The sequence below is a fragment of the Balaenoptera borealis genome (assembly GCF_965194805.1).
Source record: "Balaenoptera borealis genome assembly, chromosome: 5".
Lineage (NCBI taxonomy): Eukaryota > Metazoa > Chordata > Mammalia > Artiodactyla > Balaenopteridae > Balaenoptera > Balaenoptera borealis.
Window position 1 is genome coordinate 26,102,930 of NC_138862.1, and position 13,355 is coordinate 26,116,284.

At 38.7% G+C, this 13,355-nt stretch overlaps 1 protein-coding gene across 3 annotated transcripts in view; it reads right to left on the reverse strand.

Annotated features, from left to right (window-relative positions):
• CHODL (chondrolectin) overlaps positions 1–13,355 on the reverse strand; it is a 57,297-nt gene that overhangs the window by 19,948 nt on the left and 23,994 nt on the right. For all 3 annotated transcript variants that reach the window (XM_082391978.1, XM_082391976.1, XM_082391977.1), the window contains exon 1: positions 1–13,355. This exon is cut by the window's right edge. In XM_082391978.1, the coding sequence (XP_082248104.1) occupies positions 1–79 (79 nt within the window). In that variant the 5' untranslated portion in view covers positions 80–13,355.

Consider the following 13,355-nt stretch of genomic DNA (forward strand, 5'->3'; position numbering starts at 1 on the left):
CGCTGACCACCCGGCGGCAGAAGGCGCCGTGGCCGCAGAGCAGTGCGGCGCCCAGCAACAGCGAGACCACGCGGCTCATCGCGGCGCGGCGGCGGCGGCAGGTGTGGCGTGGAGCGAAGGGGCCTCTGCCCGCCGCGCAGCCGGGGCTCTAACCCCGCCGCCTCCCTGCCTCCCCGCGGGGCCCTACTCCGGCCGCCCGAACCCGGCTGCCCGGCCACCTGCACGCATCGCCTCTGGCCAGACCTGGCGCCGGGCGCGCTGGTGCCGCGCGCGAGTGTGCCGGGCTAGAGCGCACGACCCTGCGGGTGCGCGTCTCGGGAGAGGCAACAGAAGTTAGGGGGTCCCGTGTCTATCCCAGAGGTGAGGCAGGAGCCCCGATTTGGACCCCACCGCGCCCTTGGCTCCTCTCCTCGGCCTCTGGCACGTGAGGGGCTGGGCCCATGCGCCCCTCTGGTCGCGGTTCCCGCAGCAGCAAAGCAGCAGCTCTGCGCTGGAGGCGCCGTCTTATATACCCACATCCCGAGGTTCCAGCCCCTCGCGAGTAATAATTTTTAACTACTTCGTCTCTCCTGTCATGCTGAGCATCCTGGCCCCGCCCCTAAAAACTGGAGCCACTTTGCAAACAGTCCGGTCAGCGGCCCCACCTCCTGTCCTCCGCTCGTCCCGGTTTCCTGTTTCCATTCGCTAGCCGACTGGATACTCATTTGTGTAAAATGTGACAGCTTTGCTATTAAACTCTGGCGAAAGTTGGATCCATTTGATTTTCTCAAAGATTAATGTCCACGGGGATGCCAAGTTGTGGGGCCTTTTTTTTTTTTTTCTGTGCTAAATTGCTTGCTCATATGTATTGCTAGATGCAGGGCACTAGCCACTATTTAAAATGGATTGGTGGAGTGGGAGCCAAAACATGCTCCGTGAATTATACAGTGTGGCAGGTTTTTCTCCACCTAGGTTCTGCAAGCAGATTACTTCCAAGCAGGCTGTTTGACTGAGTTGCCAAGGAGTAAATTAAAGAGAGTATTTGCAACAGTTTTCCCAACTGATTTCAATCTCAGTCTTTGTAGCTCTAGGGAAAACCATCAACATAAAATAAATTTTCTGAATACTTGGGCATTTCCTGGACATAAAGGTATGTATTTCTTTGTAATCATCTATCAGTGACCTGGGGTCTACATCAGAAGTAAACCATTCTAAAACCTACAAAGGCACTTTTCCATAACATGACTTGCTCTTTATTGTAATAACAGTCCACCCAAGGATGCTGCGTTTTCCTGGAGTATTGAAAAACAACAGTTCATGAGAGTTTTATCTATATCTAGTCCATGATAGGAACCCTGAGAATGCTCTCATAATGGGCTTCAGTAGAACTGGTATTTTGCCATTACGTTGCTTTAAATGCACCAGGATTTGTTAAATGAAATCCTTTGGTTTTAATGATTTTGAAATCCTTTGGTTCTTACAGCACCTCCCTGTCTTTTGTTTTCATAAGCCACAAGTACACTCAACACTTGTTGGACAGTTTTCTTAGGGAAAAAAAGTCAATCTTTCTATGGTAAAGACAAGTCATATAGAATAAGAAATTTTAACACTTGGAAAGATCTTAAGGATTATTAAATCCACCCTACTCAAGAAAGCAGAATTCCAAACTAATTATAATATTGCCTATTACTTTATTTTCCTTATACAACTATTAAAGGTAATTTATTCCAGGGCCATGGGCAATTGGTAAATCATGTACAGGATATGGATTTTGTGAGTTTCTCCACTAGCTAAAGGTCCAAAAGAAACAGGTATTGCTGGGATCTTGAATGGAAAATGAAAAACATAAATCCTCAAAGCAATTGGAGGTATATGTAAGCTCAGCCCTGTAAACCATGTCAGAGAGTGTCACTGGGTATGACTGTGGTCAGAAAGTTGTTCCAGGTGCCTTCAGAGTCCAGTGTGGAGGAAGAAATGTAATAATGACTGTGTGTACAAAGGCTATAGTGGAAGAAGTGGGAATGAGTATGGTGGTTAGCCGGGAGGAATGAGGAATGAGGGATTTTTGCAGGAATTCTCTAGCCACCTTCAGGTCGAGTGTGATGATCCTCATTGGCTGATGACCTGAATGACGGCTCCAGGTGCCTGAAGAACTAGGTAGGGTTCTGAATGGGAGCTCCTTTCATGCCATCCTACTCCCAGATAATCATGTGGCTCAGAGCTATCATGGAAAGGTCCCTGTTTGGGAAGGAATGCCAGTGGATTACAATAGAAGCACTGGGTGTAATTTTCCACATATGGATAAACCCCCAAATGTCTCTAATGCCTAAAAAGCCGGCAAGTCCTTGAAGCCATTATTGGCAAGGGGGAGCCCCATGGTTTTCGTACTTCAGAAAATCCAAATTCTATTAATAACTATATCCTCAATATGGTTGCACAGGCTTCCTAGTATAGTTTCTTATCTTTAGGCTATGATTCATTTATCAGTTCAGGGTGGCCACACCCCTTAATTAGGGCTACTCAGCAGTTATTCTGGTAGCTGAATGACTTATGGGAACAACAAATCATTAAAGGCTTTTTTCACATATGATGCTTTTAAGCTGACAAGACCAGGTTCTTTATTTGTCTCTCCATCACTAGAAAACATCTGGATGGATCATCATTAAATTCATAGAGCACATTTTGGGTAGTCATAAATATAGAATATTAGTGGTACTTGCTATTCTCTTTGAAGAGCATGGGGCAGAGGGTGTCTATCTTAATTTTTTTTTTTAATATAGCATATAGTAGGAGACAAACTTAAAATTGTCAGCAAAATTCCTTTTCAAAAATACAAAGTTATGGAAAGTTAGGGGAAAGCAACAAATGTTAATTTTTTAAACAAGTGACTTTGTTTTTTCCTGTGAATATGCACAAGGTATCACAGGAGACAAATGACTTTCTCATAGCAAACATATTTTAGTCCCAGAAGTTTAACTGCTTTTGGATCAATCAGGAGATGAGGACTCCCACAGAAGTAACCAAGAGAACCTGAAGTTACGTGAAGAATGTTTGTGCACGTGTAGAGCTGGGCTTTCAGAGTCCATGAAACCAAGGTGCGACAAGACCATGTGACTGGTGACTGGCAAATCAGAAGAGAGGTCTGTTGCAAGTCAAGATTCTTTGCCCAGTTTAAAAAAAAAAAAAAAAATTAAAATGAGAACTTCAAACTGATTAGGCTAAGGAGTTCAACATTGACTCAACAACCTAAAACATTACTCTTCAAGGCCCAGAATAGAAAGGTGATCTCAACAAGAGTGATCCCAAAGAAATCTCAGGCAGAGTCAACCACTGCATCTCCAGAATCTCTGAAACATCAATTGGGCAACAATATCTGGAATCCAAAGTCTTGAAAAGTGACATCAGGGCCCTTAATAAAACACTATGGAATCTGTATGCCCCAAATATACAACCTCCTCCTTCATTCTCCCTATTCCTTTTCAAACGTCTGCAATTCTCAGTGAGCATCTGTTTTGTGTGTCCATTAATAAGCCTCAGGAACAGACAGTCTGAATTACAGGTACTGATTTGCACTCAGGGGCTTCTCACTTGGGCAACTCTGTACAGTGTCTTCAGCCTCAGCCACAGCTGGGTTCACTCATATGTGTTCCAGAGCAAAAAGTGACAAATGTGGTTGTCTTACTCAGTTCGGGCTGCTGTAACAAAGTACCATAGATGGGTAGCCTACAAACAACAGAAATTTGTTTCTCACAGTTCTTGAGGCTGGAAATTGGAGACCATGGTACTGGCACGGTTGGGTTCTAAAGAGGGCACTCTTCTGGGTTTCAGACTGCCAACTTCTGGTTAGGTCTTCACATGCAGGAAAGACAGCTAAAGAGCTCTCTGGGGTCTCTTTTATAAGGGCACTAGTCACATTTATGAGTGCTCCACTCTCATGACCTAATTACTGCCCAAAGGCCCCACCTCCTAATGCTATCACATTGGGCGGTAGGATTTTGACATGAGAATATGGAGGGGGATACAAACATTCAGTCCATTGCAATGGGCTACAAAGGGGATTTGTTATACTTAAAATTATTACTTTATATTAATATATTTGAACTGTTATTGGAATCCAATAGTAAGTAGTTTATTCATTCTGTTACACTTTAAAGATGGTAAATGATTCTTCTGAGCACTATCCATAACACTGCCGAGACATAATGAATATTTGAAAGTGAAAACTAAACCTATTACCATATAACCACTTCAGCAGTAGGCAAAAACTGTTTCTTTTTTTTTCTAAATAATGGTTAGCTGTCACTTCCAGGAAGAGACCACTGAATCCAAGGTTTCTCCTCTCAATTCTTCAGAGGTGACACCTTGGCATTTGTGCAGTCCTGTGACTGCCTTGAATGCAAGGATGAGCAGTTGGTCAAATTCCCCACAGATTTACTTGTCCTTTTCAAAACATGTCTGTGCTGTGGAATACATGACCTGCCTCATTCAAGAGCCAGTTCTACTCTTCCTCATAATCCCAGGAGAAGCCTTAGTCTTTATAGGGCTATCTTAGGGAGCGTCACTCTTCATAATGCTGTTTGAAATTTAATGAAGAATTATATACACTACAAAAACCTACCTTCCTATCATTTAAAAGTTTAAATTTAGGAACTATTGAGTCTGTTACATGTTTTGACCATTCAGGTGATGGGTTAAAAATATTTGCGGAACTCAATTACTAGAAGTGTATGTTATCGGATCTGAAGAATCATATGAATTTATGTGAATGTGTAATTAAATATCAAATCAGTAAATTAAAATTTCCTTTTAGTGCTTCTTTATTAACTGAAAGCAATGCAATCAGTACCACTGTTATCAATTTACCATGGGCCAATACTTTTTATTCTAATCTTGGCTGAAATACTAAATCGGATCTTAACATACATTAATACAAACAAGCAAAATTGAGGTAATCAAACCAAAAAAAAAAACACTATAAGCTAAAGTCATCCCTACTTCAAGTGTCCGGCCTGAATTACCTAGGTATGTAGTTGACAAATTACTTATTGAGTATTGTAATATGGAAAAATTATTTGGCTAGCAGAATCATTAATCCAAATTTTTAGTTAATATGATCTTGGGCAAGTTTCTTCATTTCTTTTGGTTTTCATTTTTAAAATATAAAAAAAGAATGAGTTGAAGAAGTTCTGTGCTTCCTGACTGAATGGCATTCGGCCCCAGAAATATTTCACAAATTTTTCAAATCTTAATCTTTATGTGCACTAAGAATCATCCCCAGCCAGGATGTCATTATATATATAATATAAATACATACACTAATTTTCCAGATGTATACAGATGCAAGTTTAATTTTTAAATGTCAATAAATTCATAAAACTTTTTCCACATATTTTTTATCAACATTTACTGAAAGAACAATCGTTATTATGTGGGGTCATGGAAAAATACGTTTGTTAAAAATAGAGCATCATAGTCAAAGAGGTAGGGAATCACTAAAGTAGATTATTTCTAAAGTCCTTTTCAGCTTTATAATTCTCTCACTCTAAAGTTAGGAAAATCTAACACTTTTTTTCCTTCCTTCATTTTTTTCTTTTCTTTCTCCTTCCCTCCCTCCTTCTCTCTCCTTCTTCCTTTGAAAACAGACAGTGTCAATTTATAACTAATGGGTCCACTCCCTTATTTGATTTCCAAGTTAATCAGAAAATAGGCATCCTGGAAAATTTTCCTATCATCCTTTGAGTAACAGATCGATATATCGCAGATGCCACATAAATGTAAAATCCAAACAAAGCAAAATAAAACTGAGTGCCAGGTTGAGTGAAAGAAAATACAACTAAGAGACCATAAACCTATAAATAAATATTTGATGAACCCATATTTCCTCCTATAAAAGTGCTCCATTTTATTCAGAAGGAAATTGTATATGAATAGGAATAGCTAAAGACCTAGAAAACATAAAATATGCCTTTGTTGTATGCACAAATATTCAGTGTTTCTCTAAATATATCAAAGTGACTAGAAAACAATGGTGTCAGAGCAGCCATAATAGCAATAAAATGGGTTATGTGGAATGACATTTAAAGTTAGAGAATTTGGGGAAAAAAACAAAGGTTTTAGGACAAAAAAATCAATTTAAATATCCTTCTGGAGGTACATCTGTCACTTCAGTATTTGTTCATACACTATTTCTCAGGGTAAAGGCTTATGTGCCAAATGGGTGTGTACACTGCAGCACAGCAAAATGGAAATTTTAGGAAAAGCAAGGAACACAACTGTCAGGTAACTGGTAGCTACTGGCATCCATACAAGTCTCTATCCTCTAGACTATGCTTTTTAAAAAAAATATACAAGTTATCATTTATGTGTAATAAAGTCTAAATATTCTGCATTGAAAAGAAGCCCTTTTAAAATAAACCTGAACACAAAGGGGAAAAAAACAGCAAAAGTTAGTACATTTCTATTGTCAAATTTCTTATATCAGAAAAAATAAACTGACAATATTATATAAGGAGTTGATGCTATAATATTTCTCTCCAAAGAGTTGACACATAAGATTCATAAGACAGCCCTAATTTTCAAGAGCTTTCAAGAACAGAGAGGCAAGAAATCATCATGAATCTATTAGCTAAGTACCTCCTATCTTTTCTAACAGGTAGGAGTCATTTACTCTGATACTAAACAAAAAGAATGGTTTATATTTTTAAATATTTGTGAAGTCTAATAATACAAGAGTTGCAAAAAGATATAAAGTTCTTAATGCAAAACTGGGATGATCATTGTGGATTCAGGTTCATTTCCACTGGGGCTCATTAGCATGTAACCTAATGATTTTTGAAAAAAATAATACATATTGGGAACAAAATGGGGGACAGAGGTAGGCCTGGATATCTTCATCCCCAACTCATTCCCCGACCCATCTACATCAACCCCTCCTAAACAGATTACTTCACCCGGCTTACTCTCACATGTTGAGGGCCACTAGAAGGCTGGGGTCTTCTCCCAGACTGTACATTGATTTCTCTAACCCAACTTCAGAGTTCAGGGTGCTAAGAAGCTCTTTACGATTGCTCATAAAGGAAATGAAGACACCATCCTTCTCTTTCTGCCTAGATCTGCAGAAAGACCTTCCCTGACCACATAATCCAAGTCCACCCCTGCTTATCTCTCTCCCAGTTTATTTCTATGACTGCATCTGTTACTCATTCAACAAACATTGAAGGAGCACATATTGTACTTTTTTTCTGTTAAAATTGAGGGTATACTTGTTCGGTTGTTTAACGTTTGTCTGTCCCCCCTAGATTATAAATTCTGAGCTGGTTTTATTTTCCACCAGTAGGTGCCTGATAAATATTTATCAAGTAAATAAGTGTAAGAATGAACGAGTCTCTGAATTAAGTTTTTCACCTTCACCTGAAGCCAGATTTTGGCACTTCTCCCTTTTCCTTTTCTGCTTACAGGAATGAGTGTGGGGGGGGGGGTGGGAGAGACCTTGGATACGGCATCCAGCACAGGAAGGGGAGTCTCCTCTCCTCCACATTTCCTCCATCCCCTGGCAGGGATGAAAGGAGGCTTCCACAAGTCTGAAGAACCCTCCAAAACCTTCCTTTTCTTTACTGATACTGACAGATGTTAAGCTTGCAAAGGGAGAGGTTTTCAAGAATAATTCACATCACTTGCATTCAAGAATCTTAGTTTAAACCTTTCCTTCCTATTCTGCAGAAATCGCAGAGTCACCCATATTTTAGCTAAAGATATTTTTTGTAAAAGAGAATGAACATGAATCCAAGATTCCAATGTGCATTCCTTGATGATAATGTTAGAGACTCTAAATCTTGTTTTTCTATCTCCACAAAGCTACATACTTGCATCAGTAATGTCTTCCATGAATATGGTGACCATACATCCTGATTTGCCTGGCAAAGTTCTACTTTGTGCAGAACAATGCCTGTCCGCAACTTTTTGATGGACTATTACTTCCTATATGAAGCTTATTTTTTAATTTCCAGAAAAAAAAAATTTTCCTGCTGATTTTTTAAAATGGTATACTATACTTCTTCTCCAATAGTTAGGTATATTATGTCTCTTTATGTAAACACATCAATTTCCTTTAGGGCAGATTAAATAATATCATGTCATAAATATCCTGTATCCCAGTGCCTAGGAATTCATAAATGTTGACTTCAATTAAGTGTTTTCAAAATCCTACAAATAGGGGCTTCCCTGGTGGCGCAGTGGTTGAGAATCTGCCTGCCAATGCAGGGCACACGGGTTCGAGCCCTGGTCTGGGAAGATCCCACATGCCGCGGAGCAACTGGGCCCGTGAGCCACAACTACTGAGCCTGCGCGTCTGGAGCCTGTGCTCCGCAACAAGAGAGTCCACGATAGTGAGAGGCCCGCGCACCGCGATGAAGAGTGGTCCCTGCTCGCCACAACTAGAGGAAGCCCTCGCACAGAAACGAAGACCCAGCATAGCCAAAAATAAATAAATAAATAAATAAATAAACCCATTAAAAAAAAAATCCTACAAATAGAAATTACACATAAAGTTTTACCTATCTGAACGTTAATATAAAATCTCACTACCTGTATGTATTCTTATATAATGTTTGCTATCTGAATGTAAGACACTGAGGATATCTTATAACTATAAACAGAAAATGTGCATTTATTGTTCAAATGGTTATCTGAAATTCATGCCAAAATTATTAGGATGCAAAATATTGTATTTTTATCAGTTTGCTGCAAACATTTTGAATTATGAAACTACCTACTCTTTTGCTGAGCCCCACAACTGCAATTCCTAGTGTGGCACTGAGGTAAAATCTAAAAGAAACAGCAAGCACCTAAACCAAGTGGCCATAATGACCATGCCTCCTTCCAAACAAACCTTAGATATATTTTGTGTAACACTTAGGATTCATAAAACACATTTTGAAAACCAGAGTTTCAATCAATAAATAGCTATCATATCCTGAGCTAAGGATCAAAATGTTCAGAATCTACCAAAAGCAATCAAAGCTCAAATAGATGAAAAAAGTTTTTGAGATTCAGAAGAAAATAAAGGATAGTTGAGTCATTTAATAACCAGCAGAATATGCAAATATAACTGGACATTCTAAATCTATACGCTTTTAAGGGGGGAAACTATTCATTTTTGAACACTTGAGAATTTCAAATTTCTCCCTGGATTTATAAAAATCAAAAAGGAATACCATTTAGCTAAATATGAACTATTTGTCTGTCTTTTCTGTCTCACCTTTAATGTTCTAGTTTCCAATTGCTGTTCTAGGTTGTCATAGCAACAAAATGCTATTTTCAACAAGTTTTGGTAGAAAACCTGTGTAGCACACCTAATTTAGCATAAGTGAAATATATTCATCTGGTTGCATGTATGACAGATTTTTAAATTTTTTTTAAGAATTATTTGATTGTATTATTCCTGATGACTACTGCTTCTTAAATTTTTATGACATAAAATAACTCTTACAGTTCATTGACAATAACGGGAATAACTTCAGTGCATACATACCTGTAGTCACTCCAAAGAGCTGACTGAGATTTAGGTTTTAGCTTCCCCCAACCCCAGTACATCCAATTATCCTACACACCATCAACACGTAGTTTGCCTGAAATACAGATTTCTCATATATTATTTGAATTTCTTAATTTGCTCCTGCTGTCAACATAAATATACTTATAGAAAACATAAGACAAATATTTTAGAAGGAAAATTTATGCATAATGCCACCACCAAAAGCTCCTATTGAAACACACACACACACAAGATTTTCACGTATTTTATTGCTCAAAAGCTTTCAATTGCATTCTGGCTGATAGACTAAAATTTGAATTCCTTCATCCTGCATCCAAAGCCCTCCAAAATTTGACCCTCTTTACCTTTCTAGATTTATTTCCATTTCCTGCTTTCATAAATCAGCCAGCACCACCAACCAGGTGTCTGACAGTCTTTCTTTATGTTTTCTCACCACGATGCACACTGCTACAATTTTCCCCACCTTTCCATGCCTGTCTCTTTCACTATGCCTATCATAAACATTGGCTCCTCTTTTTCTCAAAAAAAGTCATCTCAGATCACTCACCTTTCTCAAATGGATAGAACACTTATTTTGTCCTTGAATAAAATCTACCTTGTAGAATGTTTTGGACTATCAATTTTCACAAGTTACTTAGCTGCTTACATGCATGTATTTTACCTTCTCAAATGGAAGGTAAGTTAGTTCAGAAACAGAACCATGTTTGGTGTGTCTTTTTTTCCAACCCAGCAACAGTGTTGTCTATTTTATTTAATAGAAGAGCCTTCAGAGTAGAAGTGGTGTTCCAGATCCTTCCTGCCTTCCAGTGATGAACTTTGATAACTCACTTTGCACCCATACATTATCAGACATATGGGAACAGTGTTGGGGATTAAAGGCGAAGGGATGTATTGTTCCCTCTCTTCTTTTAATTGCATTATCTTCTTTTATCCCAGATATTGCATGACTGTTACAAACAACCATTTACTTCATGAGTTACCTATCAAAGGGGACCTTAGCATACACTCAAAACGTATCGATACATAAGGAAAGCTGTAAAAATAGGTTAAGAGCTAGGAAGCAATATCAGAAGCAGTGGTGTTTCTTTTCTGCTCAACTACCAGCCAGGTAGTTAAGCCAGGTTTCATGACAAGACAGGAAAAATAAAATATTCTGTACTCTTCTTTCCTTTTCCTACACACATAAGGAAGTCACCTGATATCCTTTCAGAAACATGATCATCTAAGCAACTATCCCCCCATGGAGAATAGTCTACAGTCATCTGGCTAACACCCACTTTCCACTCACAGGGCAACTCTGACAGCAATCAGAGAGTAAAAGTAGAGCATTTGAAAGAGGATATATTAGTTTTCACACAAAGTAGCTTATTTATTGTCATCAAAGTTAAAAATAATAAAATGTGATTTGCTTTCTTGCACTTATGTTAATGTGCACAGTTAACCAAGAGCCTTGGGCATGGAAAATTTCTTTATCTTAGCATTTTTAAGAGTTAAGCTTTATTGATTCATTGTATGAATAATACAATTTGGAATATCATTCCTCGATATATCACTAAAGAATTAAAATATCATGCATTCTGTATTATGTGTTTTTTGAAAGTTGTGGTCAGACTACAGACAGTATTTTATGGACTTAAAATAACCTATCAAGGTTTAAAAGTTTAAGTCACAGTGTAAATTAATAAATAATACAATTTTGAATACGAAATCTTTTCATTGGCACTTTAGAAGAGCAGAAAAGGGAATGCATAAAGTCTTACCAGAAGTAGCCTAACAATTATGAACTAAGGCCAAATTATCTTAGTAAAAAATATATATATATATGTATATTCCAAAATATTTGGTTTGGTGTTTTAGTAAAATATTAGCTGGGCTGTTAAAGCTAAATTCAGGTCTTCAGACCATATCATGTTATTGGAGACTATGAGTCTTTCTTTCTTAGGAGAGGAATAGTAATAATAATATCAGTTTATAGTTACATTCAGAACAGGCACTATTCTGAAAGGTTTACATATGTTAACCCACTGCATCCTCACAAAATTCTTATGACACTCCTGTTATCCCCATGTCTAAAGATAAACTGAAGCACAAGGATGCTAAGTAACTTGCCCAAGGCTACACATGGCTAAAAGATGATAGTTGGGATTTGAACCCAGGCAATCAGGCTCTAGAATCTGTGCTCTTAACACAATATCAAACCACCTCTCAAGAGGAAGCCCTCCTGAGCAATAGACAGGGAAAGACTGGAGCCTCCACTAGCCACTGTTTCCCAGGACAGACTTTTTCCCATTCCACATACCTAATCCTCCAACCATCACACAGCCATTTGCCAATTCTAATCAAAAGTAAGTCAGTGTTTCCCAGAGATGATCTAGAGGGTTTTAGGTGAAATATGTTTAAAATGTTAATAGTTATATATTTACTCTTATGTGTATTAAGAAATCAACATAATTAGCACATCAAAAACATGATCTTACAGATATTACTGCTTGAACTAGACTGAGTGACTAATTTGGATCACTTTCAAGAAAAAATATTAAGCAAATAATAGGACAAATGGGGCAGAAATATTGAAGATGGCATGTGACCAATAGAAATTTGCTGACCATTAACCTCAGCAGTGCTTTTTTCTGAGAGCTCTATTTCCAGATAAACCAGTCCTGGAGTATCTCAGTTAAACTCAGGCAGGATTATTGTAGCTGTGTCTCCTTTGCCACCATTTCCTTATATACAACTAGAAGCTTTCTCCTGTCACAAACACCCAGGGCCACTAAAGCAGTCATACCCATTATTCAGTTCTGGTCTTTCCAAAGAGAAGCCTATTTAGAAGCCAGCAAGGCTCATGTCTCTTTTATTCTCAGAACACCTAGCCAGGCCCTTTGCAGAGGCCCAAGCAGCAAACAAGGGTAAACACGAAAAGAGATGGAAAGGAAAAGGGAATTGTGTGACACTTGGGAGACCACAAAGGGAAAGCACCTGCTCTGTGCTGAGTGGTGTCTTAAGCACTGTACCGACTAGCTAGTTTACTCTTCCAGATAACTGAGCTGAAGACATCGTTTTCCCTCTTTTATAGATAAGGACACCAAAACCCACAAAGCAAGCAGAGTGTACACCAGGCTCTTTGATTCTGAAGCTGGAGGACTTCTACTGTACTGAGCAGTAGAGACCGAAGAAGGGAAGCAATACACAGAGGATGAAATGAAGTTGAAAGAGACCTTGAAAAGATATATTTCAAATCCTCTTTTTTTAATAGGTTAAAAATTAAAGTAAGGCAGAGACAAACGGTCATGCACCCAGACCTACAACATGGATATTCAAATGGCCAGTTCCGTGCTCTTTCTAGCACGCTTTTTGGAAAGGCTCGGGTACTGGCTGGAAGGTAGAGCTGAAGAAGATGCTTAAATTAAGTCAGATGGAAGGAAGCGCTGCTATGCCAAGTCACAGAGCTAGGATACGCCCAATGGCCGGAAGCCATGGAAACAATTTCTGCTAAACAGGTTATAAAATAAATAGGCAACTGCGTGGAACTTTTCAAGCAGTGTCATTTCATGATATTGGAACCAAAAATACTGAGCACTTCAGTGTACTGGCAGGGAGAGGAGCTGAGAGTTACCTCATCGAAATCTTTATTAGAAGTCCTGCTTCTTCATTGTAACATTGATTAGTACTTTTTTTTTTATTTTAAAAGCTGAGCAAATTTGTTTCTGCAAAAACAAACTACAACAGACATTCTCCCCAGTGAACTATAATATCACCAACTAAAGGGCCATTTTTGTCTTTATATCCCCACAGCGTCTTGCCCATGGTTGGGGACATAAGGTTT